At 38.6% G+C, this 25,315-nt stretch overlaps 1 protein-coding gene across 1 annotated transcript in view; it reads right to left on the reverse strand.

Annotated features, from left to right (window-relative positions):
* LOC142087267 (neural-cadherin-like) overlaps positions 1 to 13,658 on the reverse strand; it is a 69,068-nt gene extending 55,410 nt beyond the window's left edge. Inside the window, exon 1 of the mRNA XM_075161330.1 lies at positions 12,635 to 13,658. Within this exon, the coding sequence (XP_075017431.1) occupies positions 12,635 to 13,658 (1,024 nt within the window). The remainder of the gene's footprint in view (positions 1 to 12,634) is intronic.
* Between the last annotated feature and the right edge of the window lie 11,657 nt (positions 13,659 to 25,315).

Consider the following 25,315-nt stretch of genomic DNA (forward strand, 5'->3'; position numbering starts at 1 on the left):
AATCTGGAGAAAAATGACTGTAAGTAAGTTTTCCCTTGACTGCATATCATGTATCAAAGCAAAAACTATAACAGAAACACCGAACAGGACTGTACTTCTCTGCACAGAGACCTACAAATGTGACCTGACAACTTGTAGAAACAACATCAGGGTGTCCAATGAAGCATGATCAGACAAGGACTTGCCAGAGGACAACGAGTGTGCTGAAGAGACTGACGTGGACAATAATGTGTAATATATGTATGTCTAGCAGGACAACACATTAAGAATTTTGAAGTATATGTTCATGAACGTGATTTTTTAAAGCATAACTCCACATTTTAATGAGCACAGCAAATATTTAAAAGTTTTTAATTTGTTGTATTTATCATTACATATATATTGCAAAATGCAGTCTCTCATACTTTGTAACTGACATAGCTGCTTTCCTATAGAATAGCTGCTTTCCTACAGAATTAGGCTTCTAACTAATTTTTAATAAGATATATAAAATTAATTTTCTCCCGTTTATGAAAATGATTTGTGCTTCAAGACAGTGGAAGGAAGGAAATTTTAGAAACATACATTTCTTGACAGTTAAGGTGTCTCAATGCCTCCTTCCGTCAAAACACCCCCACATATGTATTTTGCGGATATATTAATTATACATGTACATCGGTATATTCATAGTAGTAGTACATTATTACGTATCTGCATTTGTATATTATGATTAATAGTAGTTTATTAGTAGTATAAAAGTAGTACATATGCAGTAATATAGCTACATTATGGGAGAAATAATATGTTACAATTCCTCTCAAAATCTTAGCTGAAACAGCTTAAAAATGGTAATCCTCCGTGGATCTGGGTTAAGTCCTACAAACACACAGACAGGTTCTACTTCAATTATCTGTTCCAAATACTAGGCCCCGACAACAAGTGGAGATACCTGCAACTACATTCAGCAGTGTAAGTCAACCCACTACTGAGATCCTAAGTCAGGAATCTGACACAGGCTTAATTATCCCTAGAAGAATTTTTAAACTGTTTTGTAACACACTACCAATAAGGATTTCCTCAATATTAAACACTAGGTACTTGACTTTCAAGCCAGGCACACCATAGGTATCTTGCACAACGTCATCTATTCAAAAAAATCCTACTAAAAGCATAGTTCTGCTAGTTATGGTGTTGGCACACATGCAGATTTTGCATTTGACAGATTTTTCTCCCTAGCTTCAGACAACAGAAAAATTTAAATAGCTTTCTCACAGACACTAAGTAACAAGAGATAAAACTCAAGATGGCTCTTGCTGCACATAAACATGACAGTAACATAACACTGGAACATCTTGTATTAACAATTAGTATTTTTAAAAGTCATATAGAAAATAATACTTCATATTCAAAAGGGTAAAATCATCTTTTTATTTGATCAGAAAGTATTTTTTCCTTTTTTTTTCTTATTTTTTTCTTATTTTTCTTCACTACGGAAACTAATGAAAACAGATTTTGTGAACAGATTGCTTCTCCCACATATTTGCAAACACCACTTATTTGCCCTTTGCAATATCAAAACTAAGCCCTCTCTACAGCTCTCTTTTCAATTTATATAAAAATTTAAAACTGAAATTATAAAATCTAGTCTGGAGGTTTTTCCTATTTTAGCTGCTTAACTCCCTATTAGAGTCAATTCGTATATCATCAAAAATCCTTCTTAGGGCAGCTCATCCTGAAGTCTGCTTTTTCTCTGATATTCCCTCCAGTTGGAATTACTTCCTTTTAACTTAATATTACTGACAAAAGCTGCAGCACTGAAATCCATTCCCTATCACCAAAATCAATCTTCATAATCCACTGCTGAAACCTCATCACAGGTATCTATCTATAATTGCTTACTTTTCATGCCTATCTGTGGTTGAAAACTGATAAATAGAAGGATTTGTTATACTGCCTTACTCTGAACTCAAACTACATTAGGTAACATAATACAATAGCTGGCCCAAGTTTCTGCTCACAGGGAATATATGATACGCCATGACTCAGAATTTTCATCCTTTGAAAAAAAAAAAAAACATAAGCAAATTATTAACTGACTTGCTGGGAAGTTTAATCATAGCAAAAATGCTTTTTAAAAGCAACAATAAGTAACTAAAAAAAAAAATAATTACAGAAAGAGTCTCTAAAATATCTTTCTTTAGGTCTGCCTGTAGGCAAATTTTTAGATCCATACGGCTAATGTAAGCAGTTCTCTACCAACATACTCTGAGTAAGAATTACATCAACATAATCCAACTGTTGGTTTCTATAGCAGAAGCGTTTCAAAGAATGTCACAATTCACAATACATAATGTCCCTAGGAGTTAAGACTTTCATCGTTTTATGTTAGACTAATTTTAGCGCTACACCTGTTTAACCTTTCCATAGATGTAAAAAACACAGGCCACCTCAGCTATCTGAGGAAACTGATTCAGTAAACTCAGAATTACTGTACATCCAATAACATTCCTTCAAGTCCTCAAGGTCCAAGCCATAATTCAGATAGGATTTGTGCAATATCTAAAATCTTCCCGGTTTAAGACAAAATTCACTTTTTTGAAAGGAAGTCGCTTCTCCAAGAAAAAGCATGAAAATCTGTTATTCAAATGCCTTTCAGAAAACTGCAGTGCAGATCAAGGACAGTGTCTGCTGTCAGCCTCCTCGCTAGATTCCTTTTTCCAAATCTCCACCATCAAAAGGCAGACACTGCCTCATTAGGCAGAGTTGTTAAGATTGAGAAGCTTTAATAAAGGCAGAGTTAAATATATAGGAGAAAACATAACATCTTAAATTAACTATTCAAAGTTAGAAATTTGGTCCTTTGGGGAGATACAAACCACATTTGTATAATAAAATAAACTGTTCTTATTTAAAAAAAAAAAAAAACACACAACAACCAAAAACAAACATAACAAGAAAAAAACTTAATACTCACATACTATGAAGACTAGGTTACAAACTTTGTCCAAAAAGCTTAGAAAAACTTCTAATAAATGAAAAAGAGCGTCACAATCTTGTAAAATAATTAGTATTTTTTCACATCAATTTTAAGACATATAGAGGGACTCAGTATTTTGAAGGAACAGAAAGCCCTCTCACAATCATGAACCTCTAGGTGAATCCAAGTTAAAGACTTGTCAAAATTGAAGAACATATTGAAAATTACAAGAAGCAACCAAGTATCTTGACCAGATAATGGTTTCTTTCTTCTTTAGGTTCTTCACTAGTTCTTTATAGCTCTACCAAATTCAGGTTTATCTGAAAAAACTCTTTTGTGGTGTTCACCATTAATTTTCTAGGAAAAGGTTTCAGCGTAAAGTAACATGAACTAGCTCCTCCAACCTGATATCGAAGTCGGGTTATAAAGACTCATTGGATTGCACACAGATACTGCAAACTAATAAATCCTGCCACTTCATACAGCAACTGAAGAAAATACTCCCCCACCTACCTATATTGTTACACTAAGGGTGGCAGGAAGGAGGAGAGGGCTTTAATACTTAATCATTCAGTTAACAACAACTTTTGAATGTTACACTGGTTAAACCAAGCCTTGAAAATCACGCATGCTGAAATAGTTTGATTGCAAATTCAAATACTGTAGGTTGGAGTTGCCTCTAAACCCATCTCATTTCACCATGTCAAATTATAAAAGATGCTGTCAATCTGCGAAATCCAAATTATTCTCAGACTTCTGATTTCATTAGGATTATATGACTGTCTTTTCTCTCAAAAATCCAGTGAATACTTCTATAAAATGAGACTTGAAAATAAAATCCTTGTCTTCGTTAAAAATGTAGGCTTTTCTGCTTCAGTGTAATTGATAACACTGATAATGCCAGACATTCTGATTTAAAAAAATGACAATATAGAATATGTATTTGACTGAACATGTCTCTACAATTGTGGACAAATATTATACATTTCTTGAATGTACTGGGGGAAGAAGTATTATATTATTATGATTAAACAATAATGGATGAGAAGCTCGGTTGCTCCTGGCATTTTTAGGTCATTTCAATTTATTTTTAAAAGCAGATTCTGAGAGTGTTAAAAGTCTTGCAAGCCTTTACGTCAATATCACCATTTCATTCTGGTCTACGTCTATCAGCAAATTAATTCAAGCTAGTATTTTTCTTTCTGTTTTTTAAGTTGCTCCAACTTCTAAAACTTTTACCTTAAAGAGACAAATGTTTTTTGAAAACTCAGGGGTTTGGTATTTGTTTGGGTTACTGCAAGTAAAATATTTTGGCTTTGGTTGAGAGAACATTGTTGTTTTGAGGAGGCTTTGCAAATACCGTACTGAACTTGTTTTAACACCTCACTCTTATAATATGTCTTAATGTAAATTATCTACTGACTTAAAGTCTGGGAAGATACATTTCCAGAAAAAAATCTTAATGTCCTAAGCCTCTAGCTGCAATCAGGAGAAATCTCTGTTCCCATTTTCATGCCATAACGTGAGATAAAAGCTACCAGTTATAGCCAGTACCCAGTCCTACTGTATACCCTTCAAAAAATATGACAATTATGCACAAACATTTCTCTACTGTCATTTCTGAAAATTCATGAAGTATATGACGGGCTACTTTTAAGTTCAGTAGTTTGCTCATTCATAAAACATAAACCTTCTAAAGAGATAACTTTGATGGGCTCAAGCTGTGGACAGCCCACATTCCCTCCTTATCTTTTCTGCAGATAGAAGAATGACAGTCTGTCATGTCTCTGTTCCTTACCCTCATCTGGCTTTTAAAATAGAAGTTAAAGCAAATCAGAAAACAAAAGTACAAAAGTAAAGAAAGCATCAGAGGAGCTAAATGTTTGTGGCAGAGTGGATCTTAACATAAATTACCAATTAAAAGAGAGTAAAGTGATAACCATGTTATCAGGGACTTCCCAGTGTGGTATCCATTTGCTAAGAGTGGCAGACAGAAAAACCAAGCATGCCCACATGTGAAATAAATGACTACAAATTAATAATCACAAGAGACATCCTTAAATAACAAATCATGTGTCTTAATAAATGATTATTGATTGCCAAAAAGCATTATCATAAGGAGAAAGCTTAGCTGAAGAGGTAGCAGCTACCATACCAGTGTAAGATGGGAAGTTCTCTTGAAATTTTCCTTAGAATTTCTTGGGGAAAATCTGGTTTGTTTCTCTGTAGCCCATCATGTGCAAGAAAAAAAAAAATATGCCACCATAATCAGTAGCCTCACCAACACAGCATGCTGTAGTTCTTTATATCATTACATAAAGTCTTTTGAACTAACATTATCTGGACTGCAAACCTAAACACATGAAAGACTGGAAATCATTATTAATTTTAATTTTCCAGAAAAAGAAAATGAAGAAGAGAAACCTGACCATGGCACATCATATATCAACATTTATATACATCATCAGTAAACTGAAGCCTACTCGTACCACATAGAATGATTGTCATTAGGGTAGGAAAAAGCAATAAACTGGTATCTGCTGAGTGCACTGTTATTACAGGGAGAAAGGACACCAGGCTGTGAGACTTCACAAACATTTTTTTTGCAGCAGGGAAGAAAGACTGGCAACTCTTAGTTTTCAGTTCAAACTGTGCTGAGGAGTAAGCTGTCATAGAGACAAAGCCTGCATTCCAACCCTCTTCTGCTCTGTCACCCCCAACTGTCCTTGTCCCAAAGCTGGCACTTCCTTAACACTGACTTTTATACGCAAATCCCATTTCAAGAAGTAAAAATTTTTTATACGCATAAGATTAATCATCTAAGGCAATCAAATTTCCTATTTAAGAAATTATGACCTCTTTTATCAGAAAAAGGAAAAACAGAAGTGGAGTTTATGTCTGAAACACTGTATATTATTAAATACTGTATATTACCAAGTGAATCAAAAGGAAACTGTTTTCAAAACACTGAATTTGTCCCCTATTTACACGAAAACACTTCGAAGTCAAAGGAAAATTTACTGTGGGCTAAATTTCAGTCTCCCTCTCATTCTAAAACCTAAACTCAAACATACCAAGAAGGCTTAAAGATATTCTATCTACAAATTTGGACACTATACTTCTGAGACTAACTGAAAAAAAGAGAGGTTAAGAAAAACTGAAGTAAAACTATTCCATAATCAAATGAAGTGTAACATAATTGCCATGTCAGTCAGAGAATCAATGCCCAATTGGAGATGTTATAAACTAGCTTTGAGGAAGATCCTATCCATATGCTCTATAATTTACTACTTCCATCAGATTAACAGATCTATGCTGAAAGTTAGTTAGATCTTAAAAAAAAACAAAAAAGCTTATTTCTTTTGCAGAAACTGAATGTTTGAGATTATAAACAGCCAGGAGTTCTAAACAACTTTGGTGTTCAAGTCCCAGTAGTCTCACAAAGATATTTTTAATCTGACTGCTTGGAGTAGAAAGCATATAGTATCAAAACATTCAGACTGAATAAACATCAACATGTGGGGTGCTCTAAAGCTTCCCCAGACATTCCTTTCTACCACAAGTAAGTAACACTCCAAATCTGTAAACACACATAGTTGTCCCAAATGCACACAGAATGTACATTTTCTTTTGACTTAATAGCATGAAACCCATTGCAGTTTAACAAAACACATCTGCTGGATAATAGATGACAATTTCAACTTAAGCCCAGCTTGATGTGTAACTGTTAACATGGCTGTAATTCATAAAAGTGGTAATAAGAATTGTAAAAGACAAAACATCACCCAGAAGCTACTTAATTCTTAGGGATGATCCACACAGAATCAATAGAGCTAATAAGGGACTAAGGCCTCAGATAAAATTAAAACAGATGATCCTTGGCTTCCAAGCATGTAAAACTTCAAGGTTTAAAATACACCTATCACTAAAATTGGTATCTCCACTCTATGTGTCGAATTTAAACAAGACAAATATACTTAAAATACAAGTGACTGCTGTTAACTATTTGGAAGGCATGTCAAACATCACCCTTAGGAAATCCTCCGACCAGAAAAAATGAGTGACAGGGGATTACAAAGCTAATGCCCATGGACAAAGTAAGGTCAAAGGAGCTTGAGACGACAGAGGATTAGAAAGATGGGATCTTTCATGCACTTCCCCCAAGCATAATGGAATAATAATGGCTCCTTCTCAAATTAAATGCTAGCTCTATGTTAAAATATTAATGTGTATGACAGTCTAAGAAATTTTACCTTCTGTTGACTGGGTAAAAACTTAAAATAGTATTATGCTTTTGTGAAGACTAACAAATTGTGTCCCAATAAATGAAATGGGGTAAAATCTGAAATGCTACAGAAAACGTGAGCATAACCATCACTCCTTCCAGGCAAGGTTAATTGAAGAATATAGCTCAGGGCTGGGTGATCAGTGGGGTCACTAAAGGAATTTGCTCATCAAGGACCATGTGCCAAAAAACATGCTCATGAAGTTAAGCCTTGAATTTTGGAATTCTGGTTAGCATCTTGTTGCTTAAACTAATGTACGAGATTTTCCTGATGTTTCTCTTTGGTTTGGGCTTGTGAGATTTGTTTGTTTGTTTGTTTTTCTTAAGGCCAACATACTTGTAAAATGACGAAAAATGTAAATATTAGGCCATATTTCAATTTCAATTTCAAATGAGTGGTTTCAGCTCTCTTAAGATTAAATTTTCTGTCCAATGTCCAGGCAGAGCAATTTCAGCTCTCAAGGTAGTCAGGGTACAGAGAATATTTTCTACAAATGCACACACGCTGCTGCTGAAGTTTCAGAATTTAACTGCCAAGGAGCAGCAAGGACAGGCTGCTCTGCAGGTTAAGGTCAAATGGGAGTCAAGAGTGACAGCAAGGCAGGCAGGGACCTCACTGTCACTGAGGAAGAAGAGCAGAGCAGGTCCCGTGATACAAACCTGGTTCATCCAACAGTCCAGCGGTCACCAGACGGATTTGCAGTGGTGAGGCAGGTCTCGGGTCAAGCTGGGAAGCCAAGTCAGCAAGGCAGTGTCAGGGTCAGCAATATACGCGGCCAGGTACAGCACACCTCCAGGGGAGCTCAGGAAAAGACCTGGGCTTAAGCGCAGCGCCCAAGACATGGGGCAGAGGCCACAGACAAGGCTTCTGGCAACTAACTGTCTGACCCAGGGCTGGCCGGCTGCGTGGTGTCAGAGCTGGCCTTGGACATGGGCAGCCTAACCCAGGGAGCAGGGAGCTGCAGGACCCGTTACTGAACTCCAAGAGCTGACAATCATGTTGGACAGGTCAGCCCTAATCTGAAAGGTAACATCCTACCAGTTTATGAAAACTATCAGGCTTGATTGATCTGTGATCTCTTCTGTATTTCTTAAAACTGACTTCTGCCTGTTTTTAAACCTTCCTTCTAAGAATTCATGCGAGGAACTCACCTGAACTTGAACTACAAAACAAGACAGTATCTCCTTTCTTGTCTAGGGCCTGGAATTATTACTCCTCCACAAGTACAGTGGAACCCACACCACCAAAAAGGCACTTAGCACTATAATTTCATAGATTTTCCTGTTACTGCTTTCCAGTGACTACTGCTTGCAGAAAACATACAAACTATGTTAAAACTACATCTACAAACTATTAAATGGCCACAAAAAGATACACAGTGAATAAACAGAACTAGTAACATACTATTTCCTCTACAGATTGCAGTTAATTTTACTGTAGCACTGAAATACACAAAATAATTATTTATTATTTCAAAGAATACCAAACAAATTATGGATTTTTTTTGCCATCTACATTTAAAAAAAAAAAAAAAAAGAAATTTATAACCAAAATATGTCCAGTCAGAAAGTAACTACAGCATGTAGCTGCACTGATAATGACAATAGTGATAACAGTGATTTGTCCACATCACTACAATAGATCTTAAGAGCTCAACTGCAGCTTTGCCAAAAAAACCCACCCTGCACGCCTAAGAGTTGTTCATATCGCAAATGCCCCTCAAAGCTACCTGTGATGCAGGAAAACGTCACGGATACCTGCACCAAGCCTATGGTCACACCATACGGTTCTACTAAGAAATATTCCACGTAGTGAGGAGTGAATCTGTTACATTGGTAGTTACTTCCCATCCCAAGTGGCATGAGCGAGGTTAGCTCATACCTTCAACAAGCTGCCAGAGTGAGAAAACCCTTCTTCTTCTATGAACATGTGGAAGATCATCTGGATATTAAGATGCTAAAGGTCTGGTTGCATCTGGAACAGTATTTACTTCAATGGAACACCAGCCCTGGACACGCTGCCGTGTTGATTATCCAGGACAGAATTGAGAGCAAGCAAACAGAAAAGTATTTAAAATTCTGTTTTAGCTGAAGAGAAGAGAAAAAATAAACAAACATGCATCCTGTTACATATCCTTCGTCCTCCTCCGAATAAAAATTAATTCAGGAACAAGACATCTCCTACACAGTCCCATTTATGAACTAAAGGGTGAGGGCTGTCACATAAACTAGGAAGAAACGCTGCTGAATGTTGCCTTATTACCATATACCAGTCTTCTTGCTACTATTTTGAGAATGTTCCATCAGCCAAAAATGAAAAAAAAAAACCAAAACAAAACAGTTTTTCTTCCTATAGATGTATTAGGACCACTTGTGCCACAATGTTTTTAAGCATTCTTTACTACTTTAGGTAATGAAGTGCACAGTACAAATGAATCATAATAAACTACGCTGAAAAGATAAAGGACAAAGAGGGTAGACTTTATATGCTAAAGGATCTAAAAATCTTGTCTTATCCTTGACCCCACTGCCTGGGTTGAAGAAGAGACTAATGCCAGAATTAATTATTGGTTAATTATCAGTTCTCAGCTACCAGGCAGCAAGAATTAGGGGAGTAGAAAATAAAAAAATATATTAAAGGAATTAATACAACTTTATACCACTTGAACATAAATCAACATCTGATACCATAAGCTCTAATACTAGAAAATGTGGAATATTTACAGTTATGTACAATGCAAAATAAGCCAGCACAAACGTTACAAGCAAAGCAAACAAACTGGAGAAAGAACCTGAACTTACACTTTTATTCACAACAAAATTCAGCGTAACCATCTCCACACCTTGATTCATCCCGAGAGCTCACTTCCATAAATACTAGGTTTTTTCCTGGAGCTTTTGCAATCTTCTGTATCTTCCTTATTTCAGACTAATTAAAACATCTAGTTCTGCTAGCCTCTTTCTCCCTCTCCTATCCCATCCTTTTGGTTATCTTTTCTCACATTACTGAAGTTTGATTTGCAAGTACGGAAGGAGACATAACTTTCTAAATCTGTTTCAAATACCTATGTATTTTAACTCCTACAAAATGAGAATGTAAGCGTTCTGCAACTTAAAAGAGTTTTAAGTTTTAAACTTTAAGAGTTTTTAAAGGTGTCAAGTCATTATTAACCTTTATCTGATGAAAAAACTAGTACTAATAAAGGTGTATTTTTAAATTTAGGTTCCTTTAAACAAAGAAACTTAAAATCACTAGCATCTAAAGTATGCCATTTGTACGGTCCACAATTAATTGCCACCTACCTAGTCTCCGAGAGTCAGAATCTAGTTCTACGTATTTCTTAGAGATTATTATCTTACTACTTCATATACTACCAGTAATATAACAGGCTAGTCAAAAACACTCCAAACTATCTAGCAAAACTACAAGATGGTGAAAAAAATCCCTGAAAATAAGTTAAAGTTGTTTTGGGTTTTTTTAACTGTGCTAGCAAGCATTGCTTTGGAAACGAAATCTCTGGCATGACAGAGTGACAAGCTTTGTTCCAAGCAATCTCAGACTTCTATATTCAGACTAGATAAGAGCAAAAACAATCACAAAGGTGAGACTAGCAGTAACCGGGGGCAAGGTTAGCTACCACTTCTAACATCATCATCTTCATCCTGACAGAGGGAGCTGTGACACCAACAAAGGGCTGAAACTTGAGTGACATGACAGAGGGGGTGAACGTCCCAGAAGCATACGCAGATTGATCCGATAGATTTTGTCACTGCCTCTGAGTAATGACATCCCCTTTGGCATGTAGCCTTGCTCAAGATCGAGTAGCGAAGATAGGACACAGAAAGCATTTGTGTTTTGGAAATTGGTCTATCAACCTCTTGGTTAGCAGCCAAAGCTCAAGCTGGAACACAGCGCAAATTCAGTACAAGTGACTGACATCAATATGCTACAGCGATAGGCATGACAAAAAGCAAGTAAGAACGAGAGAAGGATCTGAGTGTTGTTCCTCAGTACCCCAGTGAAATGAGTTGGTGATCTAGCCTGCTTCACAGGGGGAAGTATCCATGTCACTGAAACTGTCGGCACTCATCAGAATCCCTGCAGGCATCCTCAGGGATTTAACAAACACCAAGGAATAAACTGCCTCTCACTCCTATGGGCTGCCCCTCAGTCAAAAAAAAAGAAGAGATGAGGGAAAGGAGTAGCGTGGGAAGCTTTTTATCTCTCCTGCCTGCGCTGCTCTGTGGCTAACAGAAGTTACTCTGAGCAGTTGCACTGCTGAGAAGTTAATAGTTTTCACAAGCACTAGAAGTCACATAATACAAAACCCTTTCTAAACCTTTCCAAGATGAAATCAAGCCAATCAACTCACTTCTGCTGATACAATTTTCTCCAGAATACTCACATTCTAGGCAATCTTCAGAACATTGTTACAATCACAAGTAACACGAAAATAACAAGAGACATAGTGAATGTACACAGCCATCCACCATCCAGTGAACTAAAAACATACTTAAACTAAGCTGTATTTTCATAGGTGAAAAATATTAACCAAGATGAGAATTCAAAATTTAAAAAGAACTTTAAAAAGTAATAGATGTAATCAGCCAGAGATAAATTAAATGAGCTATTATATTTAACCTGTGTAAGACCCTGTGAATGATGACAACTTAAATCACAAACATGCCATTTTAATGGCGCACATCGGACTCCTCAGATTTTTAAAAAAAGAGCACCCACATAAACACAAAGGCACCAATTTTGCAAAAACTCACATCATGCTTGTGAGTCAAACACGCTTAACTTTAATAACGACTCAAAACTAAATGACTTCAGCTGCATGCTTCAAGTTAAGCATTTACAGGATCAGCGCTATGGGAAGCATTTCAATAGAGAACCCTTGCATGTAAGAAGCGTGGTGTAACTAACATGCTTTGTCTCAACATGTATATAATGTAAGTAACTCTTTTTTACACTACATATTTTCCATGCTGGTCATTAATGACTAAGATTTCTAACAGGTGAAATAGTTAAATTCTGATATCCACCTTACTGCTCCAAGCATTTTTACATAGCTGTAGAGTCCATATTCACTAAACTACGTAACGCTTCTTGCCACTTACACTGTCTTAATATTAGTAATTTACAGATTCAAAAGATCAAAACTACATTCCACAACATAACTGCAAATGACACCTGATGCTAAACCATCGTTATGTGCTTGTTGTCACTTGGGGACTTTTTACTCCGTGAAAGACAAACCATCCTCCAACTCACTGATGGGACGAGACCACCACTCTGTATAAAGGCGCAACTTTTTTTGCAGCTGCCACCGCGGGGGCGAGCGCAGCCCGTGCCCGCGGGCAGCCCGTGTCCTCACGCCCGCACCTACCTCGGCGCTCCTGGACGCGGACGACGATCTCCCAGGCGGCCGCCGCCTCCCTGTCCAGGGCCGCGGCCAGCGTCACCTCGCCGCTCTCCCGCTCCACGCGCACCGGCGCCTCCGCGACGGGCGGCGACACCAGCTCGAACCAGGCGGAGGCGAAGCGCGCCGGGGCCAGCGTCGCCAGGCGGCTGCCCGGGCGGGCGTCCTCGGGCAGGGAGAGCGCCAGGGGCGCGGCGGGCGGCAGCAGGGCCCGGCGGCGGCGGGCGGCGGCGCGGGGCGGCGGCAGCCGCTTGGCCTGCGGCAGCACCTCCAGCTCCAGGGGGTCGCTGAGCAGCGCCGGCCGCCCGCAGTCCCGCGCGTAGAGGCGCAGCGGGATGGGCGCGCGCAGGTGGAGCAGGGAGCGCACCAGCACCACGCGCCCGCTGCGGGGCACCACGAAGAAGTGCGCGCTGCGCGGGAGGGCGAAGTAGCGCAGCTCCGCGTTGGCGCCCGCGTCCGCGTCCTCGGCGCGCGCCTGCCACACCTGGGACTTGAGCGCCAGCGTCTCCTCCACGCGGAGCTGCGTGACGCCGGGGCGCGGCCCCCCCACGAAGCGCGGCGCGTTGTCGTTGTCGTCCAGCACGCGGACGGTGAGGGCGGCCAGCTCGGCGGCCGTGGCGCCGCGGGGCAGGCAGTGCTTGCAGCACAAGCCCAGGCGGAAGGAGTAGAGCGCCCGCGCCTCGCGGTCCAGCGGGCGGCTGGTGCGCAGCCAGACGCGGGCGGTGCGGGCGTGCAGCGACACCTGGAAGTGCGAGTGGCCCTCGCCCAGCAGCTGCAGGTGCCAGCGGCGCCCCTGCACCTTGGCGCACCAGGGCTCGGGCCCCAGCCGCGTCAGCGGGATGCTCAGCCCGCGCACACGCGTGCCCGCCGGACGGTTCTCCGCGACGTGGCCGCCGAACGAGGGTCTCCTGCGCGGGGCGGCGCGGGCGGCGGCCAGAGCCCAGCAGAGCAGCAGGCAGACGGCGACGCGCCGGGCTTCGCGGGGGACCATGACGGCTGCGAGCGGCGGTGGCTGCCGGGCGGGCTGCGCGGCGCTGCCCGCCGCTCCCCGCAGCGGCGCGGAGAGTGGGCGGGCGGGGAGGGGCCGGGGGGGCCGCCGCACGCGCCCGCGGGGCTCGGCCGGCCAATCGCCGCGCCCACCCGCGCCGCCCCCCGCGCCCGCGGGGCCGGGCCGGGGCAGGACCGGGGGGCAGCGCCGCCGCGCCGGGCGCTGCGCTGGGGTGCGGGTGGTGAGCGCCTCCACCCTGCCTTCCGCAGGCAGCGGTGCGCGCGTTCCACGTTCGTACAGAAAAACCCGTCCCCACCGGGCTAGCTACCCGTTAGCCCAAATTATCCTTCTTCTGTAACAGCCTCACGGCTGGCTTTACCCCCTCAAGCCCCCCACCTTCCCCAGGAGCCAAGTTCTTCATCCACTTACCCCGGGCAGCGGTGCACGGGTGGTGTCGTGCAGTCCGTCCCACGTGTCGAACACTCCCGGCACTCAGGCGTCTGCTGAAAATATTTTCTTGTTGATGTCTAGATAGCTACATATTATAAAATCCCAGTTTTGCCCTCAGCTTCTACTTGAGCGATGTCACTGACCTAAAGTTACATCTTTAGTCACAATTAATCAGCTCCCTAATACCTCCAGATTTGTAAAGGTACAACAAATTTTTTAGAAGAAATGTAGCTTAACTAGAGAATGTTTCTGGTAATAAACAGAAAGAAATAGAATCCAACTGTGCTGGATTTTTGATGTAAGTGAGTAAAACTAGAAAACCAATAAAACTAAATTTAACTGACTAAAGTTAACTGACTACCTAAATCAGGTATGTTGCAGAAAAAGTTACTATATTAAGCAGTTCCTCTTCAAAACAGAATTGTGCTTTCAAGAATAAAGTCAAACGTTAGCTATATTTATGTAGTACATAAATCACTTATTTAATCTTAAGAATCATTCTGAGATTAAAGAAAAGCAAAAAAATAAAAGATACTCTATATTAGTCACATTACTCAAATTTTATGAGACTGTGAATAACGGTTACTCTTCTTATAAAACAGACAGTGCACTTTCCTTATACTTCCCAGCCAAGACCGTAAAAAACTTTATGAACACAATCTTGTACCTTCCTGATACCATTTTAGAGAAACTGGTTGCCTTTATGGGGAAATGGGAGTCCAGACCAAGTAGGAAGACTGTAGGAGACTCAGAATGAAAAATCCAAGTGATCTACCACAAGAGTGACCTCCATTTCATCCTGCAAGTAATTAAGGAGATACAAATCATCAGCTTCATACATTAATATATTATCTTCCTTTATGCCTCGTACTGTGTCCTCTTTCAATCATGCAGCACGCTACTGTCAGCTGTAGAGTAGCTGTACTTGCCTTCCCTTCCTCCCCTTTCACACCAACAGTCAGTAGCAATTTCAGACTGACAAATTTCTTTGGGGTCCAGGGCAGGATTACTCTTCTATTCACCCACAGAATGGAATAGGTACAAGAAGTTCCAAAAATAAAACATCTATCCCTAACGTGCATTAAAGCACAGAAGAGGGGAAAAAAGGCTGGGGAAATGCCGTCTGAGGTAGAACAGTGCTACCGATAAAGCTCTGGTGGCCCATCAGAAAGGGGGAACCCTTTCCCTGAAACAAAAGAAATTCATCTAGAGTACTAAATAGGAAATGTTTCTCCCATGCCTCAAATTTGCCTGAGATTTCAAGCATTTTCAATTCTACTTTGGCATAAAACCTTTAGTGTAAGAAGTTGCTATATCTGAATTCCAGTGCAGGCATGGATGTCTTGATTAGGATGAAATAATAAATGGGTCAATCTTTAATCCATTTCTCTAACAGAATTAAATCTTCATTATAATTAGCAATAATAATAATGAATATACCTTCTTTAAAAAAAATTGAAAATATTACATTTGTGTTGATGTAGAAAGTTGAGATAATGCAAATTCTTAGGAGAAGTTTTCTTTACAGAGTTAAAATGGCCTTGAAATCTCTGTATAAAAGCTAGCTCTAATTTTGGATTTGACAGTTCAGAAGCACCAGTTCTCCCACTAAAGCAAGAATTCTTTTCTTGCTCCTGCCTTGAACTACCTGCGTGCATCTTTTGATACAGTAATTAGAAGTTTCCCTCTTTTTTCTCTGTAAAAGCCAGGGCTTACAACTCTAAGGGTACACCCACATACCTCAGAACAAGTCTCCTGACTAGGCTCACAGGCTGTACAGGTTGCTAGCTTGCAAGCCGGGAGTGCAAGGCAAGCGTGGTTTCCAGAGATCTCACATGACCAAAGACATCTAGTGGTCACACACAGCATCAAGCACAACCGACCTGCTGTTACTGAGGCTGGGCACCGAGGTTACTGTGTGACCAGGTGATGGCAAGGCTAAGACAAAATCATAATCTCTGTCAAAAATGATTAATTGATGTTTGAAAATTACTGAATTATAGTCTTTCTAACTTACTGATTTATACTATTAACGTAAATTTTTAAAGAAACATCATGCCAAGTATTTGATGCAGAATTTGCATTGTACAAATCAGACTTCCTTTAAAATACGAACAGGAAACATTCTGAGGAAAATCTTGCCTTAACCTTATGGAACTGCACTGTAAATATTGAGGCAGGAGAGAAGAATGATGCTAATCATTCTTCCTGTTTTACATATAGCTTGTAGCTGAAGGGCAGGATAGCTTAGGGAAAAGTGGCACAATTTACTTGCTTTTGATCAAAAGGCAAATATGCCTGAAGCAGTGAGTGCTCTTGACTGCCGCATACTCAACAGCTGGCTTTCAAGGGGGAGAAAGGGGCTGGAAGTCCCCTAGGATCTTTTACTTTAAATAACTATAAATACATATCAGTAACAGAATTCGTATACCCCTCTGGAGCAAGCTGATACATATGTCATCTGGTACCCCTGACAGACATTACTCTCAAGCACTAGTTTAAACTTTCAGGAAGGGTTGTGCCCTGCTGCGTATCTAGACAAAGGAAGCTCTTTCTACACTATTTACTTCCCAGTCATGATTCTGCAAATGTCTTGGCACACAGCTCTGCAGGATCTAGCCCAAAGTGGCAAGATAGTCCCTGTGCTATTTTAGATCGTTTGCACACTGTCACTTTTTATAACAACATTTGTAGCTCCATTTTCTCAAATGCAAGTATAAGTGATAATCCTTTCCTGTATAATTTTGCAAACTAACCTAAATTATTCAGAAGTACAGCTGCTGTTGTCTAATCCTTGCTAGCTCTTTATGCAGCTTTCTCACTATAGTTCACAATTTTTTCTTGGAATCTAGCAGTCAAATGAGTGCAAGAAACACCTTCTGTCATGCTAAGAGCAGAATTCTTCCTCCAAAACTGAAAAACTGATTACATTTTCAATATCTTTCAGTATTTTGTAACAATTACTTTCCAGTTTATTTCAACCAGCTGGAAGACCCTTTCTGCTGTTAAGCATAGTGTGCTATATACAAGTCCAAGAAGGTTAGAATAAATGTTTTCATTACAATAATCTATGTAAATGGACATACTTCTTATGTAGTCAGAAACACCTCCTACATAACTTATAATCAAATTAAATGAGCTACACATATACATAAAAAAGTGAAATCTGAGGTATGTTGAAATCAGACAATAGAATAACAATAAATTCTCACTGAATAACATGCTAATGGTATATTCTGTTTTCCCTGGCTGGTGCCTTGCTACTTACCAAATTAATTACATTATTAATATTCTCAGTAAACGGCTTGAACATCTTTATAGAAAAGCTTAAAAATCTTAAATTTTCACATGATAAAGTTTTTCTATTAATCAGAATTTTGACTTATGTGACTGACACAGAGTCATTTCACTTTTTTTTTAAATAATGACTTTTGTAAATGACTTCATACTACTCCCTAAACATCCATTTTTCTCAAAACTATGCTTCATCCCTATAACTGCCTTAATAAAATGTCTATGTGAGAAGTAGATTGCTGGTTTTGCATTCAATACATAAAACACAATGAATACATGTCTGACACTACATCTTAGTAAACCTTGCTTAGAGTATTTTTCAATTAGTTGTATACATGCAGTAAACAGAAAGAATCAGTTCATTCTTGCTTGTATTTCCTATTTATAAGCATAATTCTCCAAAACTTCAATATCTTTTGTTTTGGTCATCACATTTCTCTGTGTTTCAGAATCTCAAACTCTTTTTACCTCAGCAGAACTAATCAGAACACAATTTACATTGTCAGAATTTGCAGATTTGTCAAAGAAAACATGCCTGATTCAATTCTGCCTGGGTTCCAGCAGAAGCCAGGCAGGTTTCTGGTGAGCTTCTCAGCATCCTGCCTATAGGGCTGTTGAGAAACCTGGTCTTCCAGATTCTGCAGTTCTGGGAAACACATCATATGGCTTGGGATGTTAAGGCCTCCAGGGTCTGGAGCAGACAACAGCTACAAAAACAGGGAGCCCACATCTGCCAAGGTCAGCAGCTCCAAAAGCCACAGATGGACTGACCTAGATCCAATGTAACACATGGAGATCATCTAGATTTGAGAGGGATTTGCTCCTAAGTGGTACGAACCAAATTTTTAAATATCATACATCAGCACATTTAACAAAAAAGTACTTACAGCAAGTTCATATAGAGTATCCTTTGAAGATAATGTTTGTTTAAATAACTATGAACAGTGTGATAGTACCAAACACTGGTGTCTGTGCTTATTTGAGGTGTCTTATACTGTACATCAGAATTAGCATGCGTGTCAGTCCCATTGACAATTATTGTAAGAAATATTCGAGTTTAGTGAGTAATAAAGAATAATATACTATCTACAAAGGCAGAAACTACCTTTAAAGTTTTAAAGTAATTAGCTCATCTTCACCTTTGGAAATTAAGGAAGCTCCTCAGTGATACAAACCTAAACTAGTATTTTATTTTGGCTGACTTCCACTTCAAGCTCTTACATGTTAAAAATACTCAAGCATATTATTGCTGGCAATTTAGAAACCAAAGCTTATGGCTGCAATCAGGACATATGGAAAACCTATACAAGGGAATACAGAGAAAATTTTCTTGCTTCTACAGCCCAAGGAATCAAAAAGGAATGATGCCTCCATGAAAGATTCATCATCTACCTTCATGTTATACAAAGGTGTGGTGAGACAAGCTGAAGGCAGTCAGTCTACCTCTTATTTAATTCTATTGTAAATAATTCTAGGTAAAAGACTGCTCAGGCAGCAGATCGCCTGCTTTCCTTATAATACATTTTTAATATTCAATTTCATCCTGCTTCCCCAATCCTTTCTTAGAACAGCTGCTGACTCACATGTGTGTGGAATATCTAAAATGCTGCAGGGGTCAGCTCCGATGTTCTCACCATACCTTACCTAAGCAACAGTAAATGACAAAAGGAAAAAAGGAGCAAGCACTACTTTTTACCCCAGTCGTACCTTTGCTTTCCCAGCTCTAGTCTTTTACCTTCCTCTGTAGCATTCTGTGCAATCTGGCCTCCATTTACTCTTCTGTCTCTCTTTTCATCTCTATTTACGAAACAGCAGCCTAAAAGGGTAACGGTCAGTGCGTTAAAGTGGGTTAACTTAAATGTTTTTAACATGCATCTTCTATTCCATGGGCTCTTAACTAAATAAATACTTAGAACTAATATTGTTCCATACCATATAAAGTAGATTGTCTTCCATAAGCTAGAGCAAAATTTAATGGTTGGAATGCAATAAATACGTAACGATGAAAAAAGGAAAAAAAAAAAATCTAGTGCACTTCTTGTATCTGTATCATTTCCAAAAAACAAGTAAAAAAATAGCAATAGTTTATCTTTGTTACTAAAGAAAGCAGATGCTCCATACACAGGAGAGAACTGCTAGGTTAATGTATTTGATTTTTACATGGTAGTATCTTTTAATAGAGCTACACTCTTTAAAGCAAAAATTAATTTTGGTAGTCAACAAGGGTATACTACCATATCTAAATTTAGTAAGAGTTTTAAAACTCCTAAATTAATAATTTTAGAAAAGTGAGAGTATCTAATTTTATTACATAAAACAATATTACTGACAACTACAATAGCTTTACTTTAACTTAAAGAGATATTTCTAAATTGTCTATGCCCTATTATTCATAGTTCAGTGAGTTACTTGGGAGCTGTGGAACATGTGTTTCAGAACAAGCAATGTTCAGCTGCAAATACAGCTAATGAAGCAGCACAATCCCGATCTTCTCTTACCAGAAGTGCTTAACCTGCTCAGCTAGGCTGAATACAATGGTTCTAGACTGTTAATACAGTTGTTCCGGTCAAATTAATTCCTAGTTTGAATGTGAAATAATTAAGAAAGTCCTTAAGAAGGGACAGTAAGACAATATAGTCAACATTTCTCATGAATCAAACCAACAAATAAGTGACTAAGTGCTACATCTTGTAGAAATTTAACAATACAGTAAATACTATTATAGAAGAATATGATGATATATTACAATTCCAAAAGAAAAAACAGGAAGTTGTTTTAATCCATAGTCCACTTCATATATGTGCTGACAATGCAGAGTTCATGTTTTATTGGCTTTGTTGTGCTCCAGCTCATTAAGCACAGCTGCTGCATATGGGCACAAATACATTACCCAGAAAGAGAATGAACAATCCGAGGTATAAGATTTTAGCCAAAAAACCAAAGGCATTCATGCTCTAATTCTTGATAAAGCAAAAGAAAAAAACATTTATTGCAGATGTTTAAAAAAATTAAGGCATGAAAGCATATAAAGCAATAAAAATCACATCAATGGCTTCAGCCAGGTTAAAGTAACTATTGACACTTCCGTAGCAGAGCAAATCCATGAGTGATGCCAGTCCTAAAGTAGGAATTATATACATATATATATTAATTTCACTGGATTTTCCCATGGGCTGGAAAATCCATGAACTCAAGTACTTTGCAGGTGTCAGCCTTAAGCCCTCATTCAGTTCCTACTGAAATCTGTAAGATACTATCATTGACTTCACAGCTTCAGTATCAGACTTTAAATATATATATAGCATAAGAAAACATTTGAGTGTGCTCCTCAGATTTGATGGCACTATATGCATTATATTCCTGCAAAACATTTGCTGTTATTCTTTGAAACAAAATGTAACAAAAAAGTCTATCTACAAAAATGTAATTAATTATATTTTCCTTTTTTCACTCCTGTCTTTTACAATCTGAGATCTCCTCTCATCTGACTCACATGTCGACGTCATTCCATTTCCAAATCTATTCTACTGTAGTTTTATATTATTGCATACAAATCTTTGTACACCCATGACCCAGACAGGGCACAATGTTTCTCAAGACTGTATTTATTTATTTACAGCCCACTACTGAGGCACCCATTCAGACTGTTGCATTGCAAATAATCCTTATTAGCCTTAGTGTGTTCGTTTATAAAATAATGGAAATTAAAGGGGAAATTTTCTATGGCTTCAGTAAGCTCTGGAATAGGCACGATGTGATCATATAATAACTAATTAGATGGTTAAAATTCACTGTTAATAATTTAACATTATGTATTTCTTTTTCATTGTTAATGTAAGTTTTTCTTCATTTCTCTCACATCAAATACTGAACTCACTTTTTTTTTTAAATATTACTTTTTTAAAAGTGTCTTTCTTCAGTTTCTGTAAGGTGGAAAAATCTTGCAATGCTTGTTTTGAAGGCACTACAATGTCTGCTCATTTTTTTTTAAATTACAATAGCAATGTTTATGTGGTTAATTTTTACTAAAATTTTAATTTAGGCCAGAGATGACTAAGCAAGGATTTAATCAAGCAAGGAATTCCAGTATATCTTCCAATCAGAAGTACTAAACATAGAGTTTGCAGAATGTTGTCATAGCTGTAGGTATTCTATTTTATTTTCTTTATAATTGCTTGAGGAAAGAGATGTTTTGTTCATTAGCTTATTCATGCATTGCCATTCTTCTATTATTACTATAATATGGTGTCATTTTAAGGGTGATTATGAAGTTAATGTAAGCATTACTGAAAGAGACACACTATTTATAGTGATTAAAACCTTGCGGAAAAAAAATCAGAAACGTTTCTTGAACCCTCTGGTGTTTGAAATTAAGTCTCAAAGGGCTTGGGAAGGAACCAGCTTATCAAAATATCCTTGAGATTTTTACATATCTCAAATAGTACTGAACTTTTCCTGTCACCTGAATTACTAATGTACATATAGTGCATTATTACTTGCAACCCAACTGATATTGAGCACCTTTCACAGCTGACAAACGCGTTCTTAAAGAATACAGAGTATTCCCCTCCAAAATATTATTTTTCTCCAGTGATTATAAAAATGTTATTGTTTAGTGCCAGAGTGAACTATTTTTCATCCATTTAAAAAAAAAAATTCTGCTAGAAGACTTTAGGCATTAATTTTTAGATTAATTTAACTAAGTTATAATAAAAAAAGAACGAATCACAGTAACAAACAGAGTAACAAAATGTTTCCTTTAGGGAACATCTTTCCTAAAACATTAGGCTGAATATTACATGCATGATCAGAACCTGAATTTTCAAATGGAGTAGATCATGGAGTGGATCACACATGTATCTCATAAACATAAAACCTTAACCAATGGAATGTAACAAAAATGGACATACACTGAAGTATGAACATTTCCAGTTTCCCAGTCTCAAAAATCCCTGTGTTACTACTTTTGAAGGGTCTCAGTTCACACATCAACTGTCGTCTTCTTCATGCTTAGTCTTTCCATTTTCTGCCCTGTATCGTGTCTGTAATCTTTACCTGCTTATTCACCCCAACAGCCTTTACACCAACAGTACATATAATAACTGCTGGTACCAATGTTGTGAGCATTCAGCAAAAATTACTTGACTTGCTAACAAGAACACAAGACAGACAAAATCTAGCTGATAAACACTATTATTTAGGTGAGCTCAGTATAGCTGCACCAGTCTAAGCTTATGAGATAACAACCAATCTCATGTTATTTAGCAAGGTTTGATGTGACTGATAATGGGAAGAATTAATACTAGTAGTATATCAGAATACGTAAGATGCAGTATTTCTAGAACAATGTATGTCATGTTAATAAACAGCTTGAGATGGTTGGGTGTCATAAAAGATGCTACAAAAATACTAGAATTGATACCACATCAGTTGTGTTTAAATCAAACTTGCCTTTCAATGACATGAATTTTAACTCCTATTGAATTTGTTGATATTCATATCTGTGAAATTTGACCTGATGCTTCAGGTAGAACAGAATCGTAGCCACAAAATGCTATATACAACTTAACTACCACAACAGAATCCTATTCTTTGCCTTTTAAGCCCTCATTGGCCAAGCAACAAAGCCGAAGTTTTCAATCATCATTCAACTTAGGGGCATTCAATAGCCCAGTTTGCACGGGAAAATTACATCTGTTGAAGTACTTCAAAACAGGATATACCAAAATAAGGCTCTTAAAATATTTTTTTTAATTATACACTATACATTTATATTAAAAAATATATTTATATTGCATAGAGAGATTAGTTAGCAATATATAACTTTTTCTACTCTACACACAGTACGTTTGTTACGTAATGTACTTAACACAATTATATAGTACTTATATTACATATGATATATACTAGGTTGCACTCTGAGAGATGCACAGTTATCAGAAAAGAAGTTTAAAAAAATAGAAAAAAGTCTTTTGAAAGCATTTCTTTTCTGTTTACCATTCTTCATCAATATAAATGACACACAGGACTCTGTGGACATATCAAATGCGTATAAAACTTTCAGGAATCCACCATTTCTGCATCACCATTAAAAGTCCTGAACACTATAAAGCAACTCAACCAGTATTGAAAAACCTGTATCTATTCTTTCATGTTTTCACATTAAGAGCTGTCCAGTTTGCAGAGGTAATGATATATACCTCTAAGCAGATGAAAAAGAAACTAGGCAGCTGACTAGCCAAAAATGAAATACAACATAAAGGACCGCATGCCTCCAGACTTTTTTTAATGAACCAAACTCTCCTTTTTGGCTTCCTGAATCTCATATTGTAATTGACAATAGCTACAATGATACCTTCTCAAAACATAAAAACTCATCAACTGCCAGCTCACTGCTAATAAACCCATTTAAAACAACTTATTAGGACATAACCTTTAAGTGTGTGAGCAAACAATACGCAATCAAACACGCAACACAAATATCTATAAAGCTAGATGAAGTATTAGGATTACTGCAGCTTTCTCCGACTGAAGCAAAACATATGGTGGTATAATGGAGCATGAATTTACAGCAACAGAGATGTACGATATAGATTAAAGCTTCATCTGTAAGAACATACTGCACAGCAAAAAAAAACAACAATTTTTGTGTTTTCTGGTTTATGGCATGATGAACAACAAATGGTCTTTTGTAGAACTAGGGCTCCCTCTGCTGATAACATGGAAGTAAAAACCAAAACCTTCCTTGAAATCCACTAAAAACGTGCTCCTGAAATAGACCCTGATTTTAAATTTATCAAGGTATAGACATCCTTCTCAGGCTACCTGGATGGATGCAAAGTTCTCAGGTAGGACTGACAGGCTCGTGTTATCCATTTGGACCATGCAACATGGAAAGCTCCAAAGAAAATTAATTCCACTCCAGTAATTGTGTCTGCATTCACTGCAGGAGTTCTTAATTAAAAGTATTAATGAAACAAGCATTTGATTTTTTTGTGACTTTTTAAAACTAGACCAGAAATACTTGGCAATGTATCTTTATAGAAACCTCTATTTTTAGGAAGCTGTGGCTTATTTATCCTGGTAGAACAGCTTTTGGTGTTCAAGCAGTTTCTTTGGTTAAATTAAATCTTGAAGTATGAGTGAAAAACCTACAGCCTTTAATAAGAATGTGTGACTGACCAACATTAAAAGCCAAAATTTGAGATGTCAAAGTTACTCATTTAACATGATTGAAGCTATCAAGTGAGCGTGTTGACAATAGTCGCTTTGAAATTATACTAGAGTGACTTTGTACCAAGTCTGACCTTTTGTCAGCTTTCTACATTCTTAGATTCCAGAGACAGGGCCAGACCTCACAGCTGAGGGGCAGGAAGCCGTATCATTTCACACTTTTTTTAGTCCCAATTGCCAACGGTGGATTGAACTTGGAAGCAGTGGTCACAGCATAGTAAGTTATTTCTTGGGGGGTCACAGCTTAGTAAGTTATTTCTTGGGGAGTCACAGCTGAACAGAGCTTGGGGAAATACCAGTCAATGTTGCACACATGGGAAGCTTAACCAAACCCTGCCCCCTGCCCCCCTTTTTTTGAGGAAATCGGAGGACCTATGGGAGACACAGCCAAAGTGCCACCAGTCCAAGGTCAGTGGCTATGATAACGGTAGTAGACTACAGTGATACAGACAAATGGACATACCAAACCAATGCTGTTTCCATCAGCCTAGCAGCAGCTTACCTGGCACACCACCACCATTCTGCACCGCGTCCTCACAGAGACGGGGCCAGAGAACAAGCAGGCCTGACCTAGCCTGGTTCGGGCTCCTTAGTCTGCAGCCCTCAAAAAGCGGCTCGAATCTCCCCCGCTTTCTTTTCACAGTACCACTGCTGCTACAGCTGCGATCGCTGCGCTAGGGAAA

The sequence above is a fragment of the Calonectris borealis genome, chromosome 12 (genome assembly GCF_964195595.1).
Source record: "Calonectris borealis chromosome 12, bCalBor7.hap1.2, whole genome shotgun sequence".
NCBI lineage: Eukaryota > Metazoa > Chordata > Aves > Procellariiformes > Procellariidae > Calonectris > Calonectris borealis.